Source organism: Planococcus citri, chromosome 1 (assembly GCF_950023065.1).
Source record: "Planococcus citri chromosome 1, ihPlaCitr1.1, whole genome shotgun sequence".
NCBI lineage: Eukaryota > Metazoa > Arthropoda > Insecta > Hemiptera > Pseudococcidae > Planococcus > Planococcus citri.
Genome location: NC_088677.1, coordinates 36,123,618 through 36,137,245, shown reverse-complemented (window position 1 = coordinate 36,137,245; position 13,628 = coordinate 36,123,618). Strand labels below are relative to the sequence as shown.

At 33.0% G+C, this 13,628-nt stretch overlaps 1 protein-coding gene across 5 annotated transcripts in view; it reads left to right on the top strand.

Annotated features, from left to right (window-relative positions):
• Window positions 1-13,628, top strand: part of Cip4 (formin-binding protein 1-like Cip4) — a 69,008-nt gene that overhangs the window by 48,041 nt on the left and 7,339 nt on the right. For 2 of the 5 annotated variants that reach the window (XM_065344379.1, XM_065344376.1), the window contains exons 6-10: window positions 1,896-2,081; window positions 5,034-5,261; window positions 12,193-12,222; window positions 12,415-12,545; window positions 12,644-12,865. In XM_065344379.1, the coding sequence (XP_065200451.1) occupies window positions 1,896-2,081; window positions 5,034-5,261; window positions 12,193-12,222; window positions 12,415-12,545; window positions 12,644-12,865 (797 nt within the window). The remainder of the gene's footprint in view (window positions 1-1,895; window positions 2,082-5,033; window positions 5,262-12,192; window positions 12,223-12,414; window positions 12,546-12,643; window positions 12,866-13,628) is intronic. The other 3 variants (XM_065344378.1, XM_065344381.1, XM_065344380.1) reach the window with 3 other exon arrangements.

Here is a 13,628-nt window from a genome sequence, read left to right as displayed (position 1 = left end):
AAGTGCTCGCTTACTTTTGAGCCATTCAATTTGAAAATCCGTCACTGTAGCAGCCAGTCATTTTTTTAAAATTCCAAATCTGAAAAAAAACAAAATTTCAAAAATAATTCAATCAGTTTATGGAAAAAAAGTGAAAATTTTGAGTATTCTGTCAAAGAAAGGAAGAAATCGGAAATTTTTTGTGAAGACAATTTTTTTTTAGTAAATGTTGTAAACGTAATAAAAATGTTTGTTTTCGCGTAAAAAACATTAAGTTTTTTCGAATAATTTCAACTTTTCTCGGGGAAAAATTATTAGGTCTGAAGAGATCTGATCCGATCAGAACTCTGATCTAATTGAATCCTTGGCTTGGAATGTCTGGATCTGATCAAATCTGGTCAGATCCAATCGTTTTTTCGTTCGGGCGCTTCTTTAATATTTTTTTGGCATCGATCATTTCAAAACATGCTATATGCATTTTTTTATGTAATAATGAGTGAAAAACACAGTAAAGTGAAGTTATTCGAAGTTTAACTCGAAATTTTTGTTGGCTTGTGTCAAAAGAAAAATCACTATTCGATTCGAATACTCAACGGATGTTCTGTAATCCATTCGTTTGTTTGTATGCATATTTTTCTTTAATTTTCAAATTTCAAGCATGGAAATTATTTTCAGTGGTTTTAAATGTGATCTTCATCTGCTTTCGAGTGGTTCAAACCTGAAAATCCACCATTTCTGTGGGCTTTTTCTGGCCAATTTTATCACAACAATTCTCAAGATAACGTGTCACAACTGCAAGCCAGTAAAAATGTTGCACTTTCTTGGTGTCATTTTGTGGAGATTCCAGAATGACATTTTAATTGCTTCTTGAGTATCATTATCAACTGAGAACTTGATTTTTATTGTACATATTTTCCCTAACTTTTAGAATACTTTGCATTTTTTCCAATAAAAAAAAAACAAAACAAAACAAAATAGAAAATTTGCTAGAAATGAAAAAATTTGTTTGACAAGTTTTTTTTTTTTTAAATTAAAATTTTGTTCTAAATTGAAAATTGGCGAAATCACTCCTTTTTTTTGAAAATATGTACGGACGATTTCATATGCCTTATAATTTTTTATTTATTTATTTTTTGGCAAACCTTTAGTTTTTTTCCAATAAGTTGATTTTTGAGGAGAAACGGCGATGCTACGAAAAATTCGACGAGAAACAGAATTTTAGAGGGGTTTCCGATCAGTATTATGTGGTTGTTTTTTTTTCTCCAAGGCTTTATTTTTGAGATGATATTTTAAGCAAAAGTTGAAAAATTCAATTTTAAATTATTTTTGCTGATGGGAAGTTTGCATTTTTTTCTCGTATTGACAAGAAAGATCGATTTTTGTTAATAACTGAAGACTTCATACGAAAAAAAAATGAAGAAAAACAAAATGATAGAGCATTCAATTTTTCTCCTGCGAATTGTGATTAATTTTTTCTACGAGGTTTTTTGAGATATTTTGAACATAAATTTTATTGAACGATCAACGATATTTCGTTGGGAAACGTATTTGAGGTTCGATTTACACCCCCTCCCTCTCGTTCTGCTCTTCATCTTCCCCACGTGCACTTGTTATTAAAGAGTACTCATTTCCGCGTCATTTTATTCGCTGTTGACCGATTCATGAATGAAAATATGCTTTGTCTTTCGTTTATGCGATGATGATAGTAATGAGGAAATGCGAAGGTTGCTAAGGCCTGAGCAGCAGATCAACGAAGAGAAAGAGACAGGCGTGCAGATAGAGAAGCAGAGAGTATTACAGAAAGACAGGAAAACGCGCGTTATTGTTAATTGTTATCTCGCGTATATTTTATCTGCTCCTCGATGACATGAAGTGAACGACACTGTGATAATATGTTTGATTTTTGTTTGTTTCAGTATCAACATTATCAGGTTTTAATGCCAGAGATATTCAGACAGCTGCAAGAATTGGATGAAAAAAGAATCCGAAATATTAGAAATTTCATGGCTCATTCGGCCGAAGTAGAAAGAAAAGTTTTCCCTATTATTAATCAATGTTTAGATGGTATAGTCAACGCAGCCAATGAAATCAACGAAAAAGACGTAAGACGCCAGTAAACTACCTACCCTATTAGAATTAAGTACATATTCTAAAAAATGTCTACAAGATGCCAAGTACTTGCCCATTCGATATATGTGCATCGAGTTTCGAGTACAATTACGCACGTAACGATAATTAAATGAAAACAAAACCGAGGCGTGAAATTTTTCGATAATACGTTACATCTTGGGCATATGTATGTGTAATGTACGTAGTACGTACGTATATTTGTGGTAAATGGTATTCGAAATTTTTTTGGAATGCTGTAACGGTGAAAGCATGTACGAGTAGCCCTATTAACGAATTCGATGATGATCGATTTTATGCTTACATTACTTACGTCCTTCTTTAATATTCTGTTTGGCTGCGAAATTTTCTGAAATATTGCGACGAAATTATTGTCGAATACTTTCGTTCGTATGTGTTTGATTTATTTACAGAATTATGGGAATCGTTACACCGGCACCGGTGCTCTTTTTTTTTTGGGTGTTTATTTTCTCTTTCGTTTTGTGTATAAACATAACGGTGATGTCAGCCAAACGTATGCGTATACGAATGTAATTGCGAATTAATGTAAGAAAATAACGACTCCAGTCGACGACGACTGTGACAACTATCTCGTCGTAAACTTTACTTAACTTACGACTTACAAGTGAGTATTGAAAGATTAAGGCGATTACGATACACATTTGCGATCGGACGAATCGTAAATGCGAATTTAAATATGTAATTCGATTGTCTTCTTTCGTGGTCCAGTGATTTTTCCCGAGGTGAGGTTCTAAGGTGGTGTCAGTTTCACGGTTACCGATTCTCCATTGTGTTAGATATCGACGACGATAAATGATAGAATTATTTGATATCTTGCAGACAAGTAGTGGTAACGATTTAGTCGACGAAAAATACTCGTTGTGCTCCTCCGTCCTTTTTAGTGTTCTTTTCCTTGGTCTGCGACAAATTTTTGGTGCGAAATTGTTTCGAAATAAAAGGTTAGATCGTGGAAGGGGGAGCGGGAACGATTCATCAGAATAACGAATTATGTTTCGTTGACCTCCGATTAATAAGAATACGGTGGGTGCGAGAAAAAAGGAAAAGGGGAGGAATATTTTAAATGCATCATTTTATTTGTTCACTCGAGTACTTTCAAAACTGATTTCATTTTTTTCAATTTTGCCCTTTCTTCATCTTTTTACTTTCTTGGTCAAATTATCTCAACAAAATCGAAAAAATAAAATCGTTTAAAATTTAATAAATCGCAATTACCTATTTAATAAACGAATCAAGGATTGCGAATCGCTCTAACATTCATTCGCGATTATTTCCATCGTTTCAGCTCTTGATGAAGATCACTAAAAAGTTGACAGAAAATCGGTTAGATAAGTTTGCCTCTGATAATGATTTTGTTTATAATATTTCCTTGAAGAAATTTCAAAGTTATCCCCGAATGGTCTTGGTGGATTGTTGTTTTTTCAATCTGAAAGGTTCATTTTGAAAGGATTTTTAGCTTTTGCTGATCAGTTTATAATTCTTTTTCAAATTTCAGAAGAATGCTTCAATTCTTTAAAACTCTTCCTTTTTTTTAATTTCATGTTTTTTTGTTTTTGTTTTTTTTATGATATTGAATTTTTTCCAGTTTATTTGCTAATTCAATTTTTTTTTAATGCTTTACTAATTTTTTCTAGTTTGAAATGATATGACAACATTTTACGTCATATTTCATCAAATCAAAAAACTTTAAAAAAAAATCTAAAACAAATGATTTTCAATTTTTTTTATGTTCAATTTTTTTCGACTTGTGCATTTTGTCTGCTATAAGTAATCTTTTCTTCAGTTGAAAAAATTATCAAAAATAAGTATAAGAAAATATTTTTGTAACATTTCAACTTTTTTTACATTGTTGAAAAGAAGGCTTCAATTTTTCATTTTTCAGCAAGATGTTAAATATTTAGTGTTTTTGAAACTTTTTTCAAAATAGATCTCAGATTTTTTCAAAAGTGATTTTTTGGTATTTTTTTCGTTTTTTTGAAAAAATTTGGAAAATTCCTCCTCCTTGATCCCCCTTTCCTGTAGGAAATTTTTTGATAGGTGGAAGGAAAGAAGAGTCTGTCGAACAGGAATTGGCTGTACAAATATTGTTAAAAAGTCGAGAAATAAAATTGACAACTTTTTGGACATCCTCTTATGATTATTTTGTCAATTCGTGTCATTTTCCCTTGGAAAAAGGATTTGGTCGGATCAGATCAGGAAAGCGACCGTCTCTAGATGAACAGATCTGAATAGATCTAATTAGAGCTATGCTCATCTGAAGATATAATGATCAAACTTAATCAGTGCAGATTAATCTCTTCAGACCTTTATAAAGACGCATTTGGACATGTTGATCAGATCTGATTCAATCACAAATGAAATTTGGGCATTCTAAGGAATGAATGTAATTTGATCAGATCATTTCCTTCGGATTTTCATTTGATTTTAAGAAAATGTCAAATGATGAATATTGAAAAAATAAAATCTTTTTTCTCATTTATGAAATATGTATGTACTTTTCATTTCTCTTTTAAAAAAAAATTGGAAAAATGCTTCCAATTTGTCAACATTCAACAAAATTTGTGTCAATTGATGTTCATATCAGCTGAGTTATGTTGTTGTTGATGCTGTTTTTGTTTTTCTGAATCAGATTTGGCAGTTTAATTTCTTGACATCCCAACAAACTGTCATTATTGTCTTGCTTCGTATTATTTTCTCAATTAAAAGACTTCAATTATTTTTTAAATTTTTCCAGAAAAATAAATTTTAATTTTTTTTTAATAGATTGACTTTCTTTTGTACGTTTGTTGCCCCCTCCCTCCCTCCCTCCCTCCCAACCTTAGAGTATTTCTATTGTAATCAATGTTCAATTGAACGCATGCAAGTCAATTTTTTCGCACATGTGTATTAATTGTCGATTTTTTGTCTAGGACATGAAAATGGTGATAGAAAAATACAAATCTGGCTTCCAACCCCCGGAAGACATACCGTTCGAAGACTTAAGCCGCGAAGGCGACTCGTCAACGTCGAAAGGCTCCGTAATCAGCGCACACACCAATCACGGTCTAAGTAAACCCGAAAAAACGATTAAAGGTACATTATCAGGCTCAAAGCACAAAAAACGAGGAGTTTTACTAGGCATATTCGGCTCGAACAAAGTGAGTATTGACGCCACGTCCAGTATTGCATCTTACTAGACGTAGGACGTATGTAGTTTTATAGTAATAATTAGTCTAACTAGTAAGTAAACTAAACGGAGACTGGTTTGAGCTGCAGAAGTAGCCGAAGCAACGTCCAAAGTGAAGAGAGTTTCTGAATTATTCGTGCTATATTGTTCTACAGCATGTGTACCTCTACTCGGTACTCGTAAACTTAGGTACACAGTAGTATAATGAGTGGATAGGGTAAATGAATAGGACACGCGTGTGCGCGTGTGTATGTATCTAGTTTATGAAGGAAAAAAAAACAAAAGTGTAGTAGTTAACTGAAGCGTAAAAATTAATTCAACGCGTAATCCAGAGATCTACCTACCATGCCATGTATATAGTATACAATATGCTCCTCACCCACCGAACGAATAACTAATTTTTTTTCCAAACCATTCGAATAACGGACAGTTCTAAATTAACAGAATGAGAATTATGCAGATTTGGCACTTATGTAAGAGAATATATCGTAGTTGCGGTGCGTACCGAGTTAATACATATCTATACACAGGTAGAATACTCGTATTTTTATACAGTATCCGAAATCGTGAGAATTTTATAAGACGATGGATGTGGGATGATGAGACGGCTGCGGCGGTGAACAGCGGAATTGTGTAAGCTAAAGCTGAGAGAACAATGTACGAGTAATGACGATAGTAATTGCATGTAAATGCTGATGATCGAAATATTCTACGTGTAGACCGTACTATAGACGGTAATTTTTTCGTCAAGAAAAGTCTACCAAGGTATTGCGATCGCGTGCCAAGCAGCGGAGCTGGAGTGAATTAACGGTGGTGCGATTGCGTGTGTTGGTCAGAAAATTACGAAAGGGGAGAGATGTATACGATTTTTCGAGATGTTTTGCCCCTTCCATAGCGAACGAAATTATTACCGAGAGGAAAACGTCGATTTAGATTTTTTTTTCCAACAAATGGTATTACGAGATGTTATAATGGATATCGTGTAGATCGTCGATTCGATTGCAGTACCGAGCTCGGGTCTTTATTTTTGGCCGAATTTTTCCTCTTTTCATTATAATAATTATGGATTAGAGAAAGGGAGGGAATAATTTACATATTGTCAGTTTTAAGAATCACTATAATGTCAATTTCCCGGTATGTCCAATGACTAAGAAAGATACTTTGAAAAGATCCTGAAAGATTAGTTCAAATTTGTTGAAGAGGCTCTGTGAATCTATTTGAAAGTTTTCCGAGTAAGAATGATAATTCCTAGAATTCTGAGGATTTCATTGTTGTGAAATTATTAGTAAATTTAACATTCTATTGTAATTTGTGATAGGAATTCTAGATCTCTCTCTTTTTTACTCGGAAAATTTTCGTATTTTCTATTCACCAAAGTTTTCGAGTGATTACAGAAAAAGTTAAAACCTTATTTTTGTCTCTTTCTGCCCACCTTGTCTTTGCTCCTCGTGATGATATCAAGTTTTAAAAGCTTTCTTGAAAATGATTGGTGTAAAAAGTAAAACAATATTCATTTCAATTTTTAAATTCTGGTTATTCAAGTTTTCAGTATGGGGGAGAGAGAGTTTTTTTTCAGAATGTTGGGATTTTGAGAAAAGGCATGAAGGGGGGAGTTTGAGCCTTGTAGAGAATTTTTTGAAAAGAGGGCCCAAAAATACATAAATCACCAGTGCTGATTTTAGGTGCTGAATTTCATTCTTTGATTTTTTGGCGAATTTTCTAAAATTCAAAATTTGATTCTTTTCCCATTCAAAAAAATCAAAATTTGACCAATTTGTTACAGATTGCTGAAAGTTGATTTGTACTTATTTTTAAACCTTTCGAATCGATTCGTGATAATTTGGCAAATACCTGTTTTTAAAACACAGAACTTCTATAATTTTGGTAAAAAGCAGGACGTTTTGTCAATTTTTGCAAAAAATGATCATCAGAAAAATCTAAACTTTTTTTTGAAAGGGCAAAAAGCATAAATTTTTGCTAATTTTGGCAAAAAAAGCTAAAAGCAGAATCTTTGACGATTTTGGTAATAAAAAAAAAACAGGTTCATGTTTTCAATTTTGGAAGAAAGAGGTCTTTCAACAATTTCGCAAAAAAACAAATTTCTTGCATCGACACAAATTTTTTCAACAAAAAAAGATGCTTAGAGAAAATTTTGAATTTGAACTGCTGGAAATGGATTTTGAAAATTTATGCCTATGGAATTTCATTTTGTCTCTTTTTATGGTTGGTAATTTTTACAAAATTAAAAATCTAAAAATTCGCCGAATGATCCAGAGTGGCTCAAAATTATTTATCACTAATCCAATCGAGTGGGAAGTCGAAAATCAGTAATGAACTATGTTTTTCAGATTTCTACCTCAATTTGGTCAAATTTCGATGTTACTCGTGAAAAAAGTGTCAAATCTGAATTTTCAAAAATTTACTAAAAGAAATCGTGAAAAATAGAATTTCCTCACACTTCCTTCTTATGATTTACGAACCTACAGTCGGACCCATTTGGGCCCCAATCTCGAAGAAAAGCGGATCCAGTGCAGGGGAAATTTCATTTTTAGCAAGAGCTTCTAGAAGAAGCACAGCTCTTTATTAGTTTATTGAACATTTTAAATAGGCCCTAAATTTTTTCGTTTCCTCGCAAATTTTAATTTGATAGATGAGATGTTTCGTCTCGACTGGGTCTCTGACTCTGGAGGAGACTTTTTAATGTAGATAACTGGATATACCTACCATAGAATAGCTTTAACGGTGTAGTATACCTGTAGGCTCTAGGTTTATAGGTACATGGGTGCGTAATATTTTGCATGTATAGCAAGATGAGATGAAAAATTAATCATGCGAAAACACCCAAACGTAGAGAGTAGTTTACATTACTCGTAGATTATTTCTAAATGCTGACGTATTTTGTTTTTGTTCCAATTTGCGCGGTTCTTGAAATTCTTTACTTTGGTGGCTGGGTTGTGCTGCGATTCGATTCTTAATAAACCTTGTAAGTATATTGGTAAACTTTTCTAAAAGTAATTTTTCTTATTCTTATACCTATTTAAGCTTAAGTTTAATACCTAAGAACGTACTACGAAGAGATTATCGAGATAAGAAAAAAGTTGCACCGTACACCGATGCCGCCGCACCTGTATTACCTAAGCATTGATTTTGATACTCGAGTTTGACATTGTCTTATGTCACTGTCACTGTCAAGAAGGTAGCACTTACGTCCATCTCGAATTAGGTTTACTTTACACAAACCTACTATTTACGGTTGTTTAGAAAAGCCGAGTTTCTGACAATGGCGCTGACGAATGATGGCGGTGTCCGTGTCTTGGTCATCGTCATCGTCGTCAGTTGACTTATTATATTTACACGGTTTGGTAAATGAATGAATTCTTGTACTTGTATAGTGTCGCCGCCGCCATGCTTATAAAGCTGCTGCTTTTAAATGATTAGGGCGAGCATGCGATTAAACGCAGCTTGAATTTCAATTACGCTGTACCTAGTAATTTGGACTCGGAGTGGACAACGCGATGCTGGCTGACTACTATGGACTATGGTGCAACTTTTTTTCTCATCTCGAAATTCGTGTATATATTTAAAATTAACGTTGGAATAAGAGATGAAAAAATTACAAACATGGTGGAATTTTGGAATAATATAATTTTCTAATCACGATGCCCGTCTACTAATATGTTTTTTTTTCGACTGTATATAAAGGCTTTTACAACATGCTTTCTTAATATATAGCTGATAACAACACGCGTTTTGTTTTTTGAAATGGTATACAGGGTGTCCAATGGAATGAAAAGAGGTCATGATTCCTGTATTAATGGTGTTCTCTATGACCTTCAATTTTGGTAAAGATTAGGAGTGTGGAAGACAAGGAGAGTTGGAATTTTAAAAAATGGATAAATATTTGAACTCAGCGCCCTCGAATTAATAGAAATCGATATGCCTTACCAGCTTACCACTTTTTAATAATTTCCCAAACTTTTCTTCAAATTTGAAAAAAAGGACGTCAAAACCAATTTAGACTGACGTGAATCAAAAATGATTCCTGGTCCTCCAATTTCATTCAAATTCAGTTATTAAAATCTGAAAATTCACTCGAATTCAGTATTTAGGCTTGGTTTAGCGTTGGATTGAAGGGGTTTGAGGGGGGCAGGAGGGGAGGAGATGGCCTTGATTCTTTAGGAAAGGCTAAAGGGTGGTGGAGAACATCTAGAAAAGTCAAAATAAAAGTTAATCGATGGGAAATCAGAAGTTGTAATGGCATATCCAAAAATCAGTCTACAAGAGCATTTTTTTTTTGATCTTGAAAAGGAGGCTGAAATTTGTTTCGACTTTTCAACCTCTTCATACCACTTTTTAAAAAAATATAGATTTTTCGCTTCTTTTCTGACTGCCTGTTTAAAAAATTGTGTGACATATTGATTGTTACTAATTTGAAGACGCTTAGTTAAAATATGGGTTTATTTTTTCGATCCAACCTCTCTAACCCCCGGCATGTCCTTGAATTAGTTGAATTTGCCTAAAATATTAAAAACATTGAAAAAGACGTTGAACTCATTGTTTTTCAAATTCTAAAGAACGCTCTCAAATTTGAAAAATGACTCAAAAATTGTGAAATTCTGATCCGATGGCCACTGAATTTGAATATCGTATTTTTTATTTTCATATTTTTTTGATTTGACCTCGAAGTGTCTCCTTTACCTTACTCCTTAACATTTTGAAACAAATGATTTGGGATGGTTACGTTGAGGGGGAGAGTGGATCTTTAAGCAATTTTGTTTGAAAATCTTCGGATAATTTTGCTAGAATCATGATGCCCCTTGTTTCTCTTCTTTGATTTGTATAAAATCCATACATACGTGTATTTCAAATATCTTTCAGGACACCCTGTATAATGTACAGTTGGAAGATTTGGTGAAATGGTACCCATGTATGTACTTTTTTTTACACTCGTGGTGTGGTAATAGGGAGGAGGGGAATTCGAAGATGAATAATAAAATTAATGTTGCGGTGTAAGGTGAAATTCTGTGTGGTTTAGAAGGCTGTGTAATGTGATGTGACTTATCATTATTATTTGGATGATCCGAACAATGAACACCTACGCTTTTTCTTCAGAATTAGGCAATTTTTGGCGAGAAAAATAATATTGAAAAAAAATTTATGTAAAATATGCCAAGGCTAAATTGTAAAGAATTTTTTAATCGGTGCAAAAGTATCGATCGATTTTATTGTACTATTAATTATAGAATTCTTTTAAAAGTTGTTCAATTTGCCCTTTAGGAAAAAAAAAACATTTAAAAAAAATTCATTTGTTTTCAAACTGAATCGTTTTGAAAAAAAATTCAATTTATTTGATTTAATTACGAGTACATATATTATGCTGATATTTGTAAATTGTAATTTTCATAATTAATTACGTTGGACGTATTTAACGTTAATGATGATTTACCTACTTACGTAGATGAATACAAATTGCATGAAAAATTAACCAACGTTCTAATACCTAATTTATTACTATGAGAAAATATTTTCGAATAATGACCCATCCGATGAGATAATTTTGTTTTTCAAAACGGTAATAAGCGAAATTTTAAACGGCTATAATTAGAGAATGATCGTTGATGCATTTTTAGAATTCGATACACTCTTATTTTCACGAATTTCTAATACCTTGAAATTTTTTTCAAAGGAATAAGAACAAAGGCAGAAAACGGAGAAAAGAAGTGATTATTGTGAAAAAATAAAGAATCAAAATTCTATGAAATTAAATTTTTTGTATGACTAACGACGGATTTGCTTCATTTTTACAAATTTTTGATCGCTCATTTCCCCCCTTTTCCTTTATTTCGAAAATATTTAATGTTAAATTTGAAATACTCGAGTACTACCTAATGCTTTTTTTTTAAATGCGTAAATGAAAAATGAGGTTGCAAAAAATATCACTCATGTTCTCAGCTGTTGAAATCTCTATAATTTTTTTAACGCATTTACAAGGTGTAAATTTCTAAGAACTTTTAGTTTAAAAGAATAAAAACTGCGTTAGTTTCGGATTATTTGAATCCTGTGGGAAATCCACTTCTTACATTCGATTATTGATAAGTTGATGTCAAAGGTTCGAAATAAGTAATCAATCGCGTATTTTTTACGATTTTACATTTTTACTATTATTTCGCGTAGTTCTCAACAGAAAAATGTTCGGAAAGTTTGTGATGCGTAGCATCAGATTTTTTCAAGAATAATGACTCGCCAATTTCTTAATCAAAATTACATAAGTAACTACTCGTATCAAACTGATTGTTTCAACTAATTTATTTCAACCTAAACTACTTACTGGTATTTTTACAACTCATATTGACTATTCGATCACCTACCATTTGATCACTGATCAACTTTTGTAGTTCGTTACTATAGTCAATTTTATTCATTACTGAAATAAATATTTTTAGATTGATGCCAATGAGCGATTTCGTTGATTGATTTTTTCCTATTTCCCTAAAAAAAATATGTTCAATCGATGAAATGAAAAAAAAAATCGTAAAATCTCAACTCTCAAGGTTTTAGAGTCTCAAAAACATTTTTATTATACCCACTAATGTACATACTAAAATTGCACGAATTACAAATAGGTAAATGTTAATAGTGACTCATTGATTGCACTTTACTAATAATAATAAACCATGTAACCATGTGTATAATGTGTATCAATATACGTAAAATGAGCTTTATACGAGCTTATTTTTTTATTTATTTTTATTTTTTATGCGTTACGATATCCAATATTAAGGGTATGAAGGGTACGCTTGCTTGGGTGTTTGTTTTCGTTGTATAAATTTAACAATGTTATACTAACTATTTTGCACTTTTACACCAGCTTTATTTTCTGTTTGCGCATGCTCACTCATCAGAAGCTAATGGATGTTTGCCAGTCCGTAAAGGTACATATGATTTTTCGTCTGTAACTCATCGATGGTTTTTAGCTTTTTAATCATTACTAAGTCACAAAGCTTACAGCTTATTGCTGTACAGTTGTAAGAAATTCATAATGCATTTGGATTAAAAGATCACGAAACAAAAAATCTAATATCGTTTGCTAAAAGAGAATTTTTTTGTAATCTCTTTTCTTACAGAACAATATTCCTTCTTTGTATGGCGATCATAAGGAGGACTTTAATGATTTACCACCCAACCAAAGAATGAAGAAATTACAACAGAGAATCGACGAAATACAAACGAAAATACAACAAGAGTCTGCTACCAGGTACGTAATTAATTGGTTCATTTCCATCGATGTGATGGTGATGTGTGAAAGATGTGAAGGCGAAAGTAATCTAACGATGTTGATTTGTTCAATTACAGGGATGGCCTCATGAAAATGAAAGGCGTTTATGAACAAAATCCAGCTTTAGGTGATCCGATGTCAATCGAAGGGCAACTTAATGAATCCAGCCATAGACTAGATAAGCTGCGAATTGAATTGAAAAAATTCCAAGATTTATTAGAAGGAGTCGAACGAAATAGTCCGGCTGGAAAGAGAAAAAATTCGTATACTATGGCTACCACGAATGGTGTCCAGCAAAAGTAATTATCATTTTTTTACGTTTAATATACGCGATGAATTGCATATGCGTGTATAGAGTGTTCCTGAATGTTCTTGATTTGAAAGTATTCTAGTCCAGTCATTAAAGACCAATTATGTCCCATCTACGGGAAAAATTATTATCAAACAGATCTTTCGCAAATATTGTTCACAGAGGTCCCCTCAACAACATACTAAAAGTCCTGGCCCGTACGGGGTCCGGAACCCACTCAAAGGGGGGGTGGAACCTCCCCCAAAATCAGTTTTTCGCCATTTTCTCCCCCGCATTGCATTTTAGCGAAAAATGTGTAATAGATAAAAGAATCTACGTCAAATTTCCGATCTAATGATGTATCAACTTTCCTTGTATGTTCAAGGGGGGCGGAACTGCAACCATTTAAATGAGGGGGGTTTTCTAAAAAATAGATAAAGGCTATAGGCGCCTAAGAGGGGTGAAATGGTCCCCGAAAACGTTCGAGTTGATATGAGTATGGAAGGTAGGTACCATTGAGAAACTTCCGCGTAGAAAGTTTCAGATCCACACCCCCTCCTCTTTTTGGGGAACCCCCCTTTTCTGAAACTTCAATAACATATTTCTCAACCCCATTTCAACCGATTTTGAAAATTTTTCAGTATGTTATGTATATCCTTAGTAGGTATCCCCACAAAAATTTTCAACCCCCTCCCCTCATATTTACCCCTCAAAATGATGTAAAAATGAGTCTTAGAGAGGGTTGGGGGTGAAATGGGAATTTTGGGGAAAAT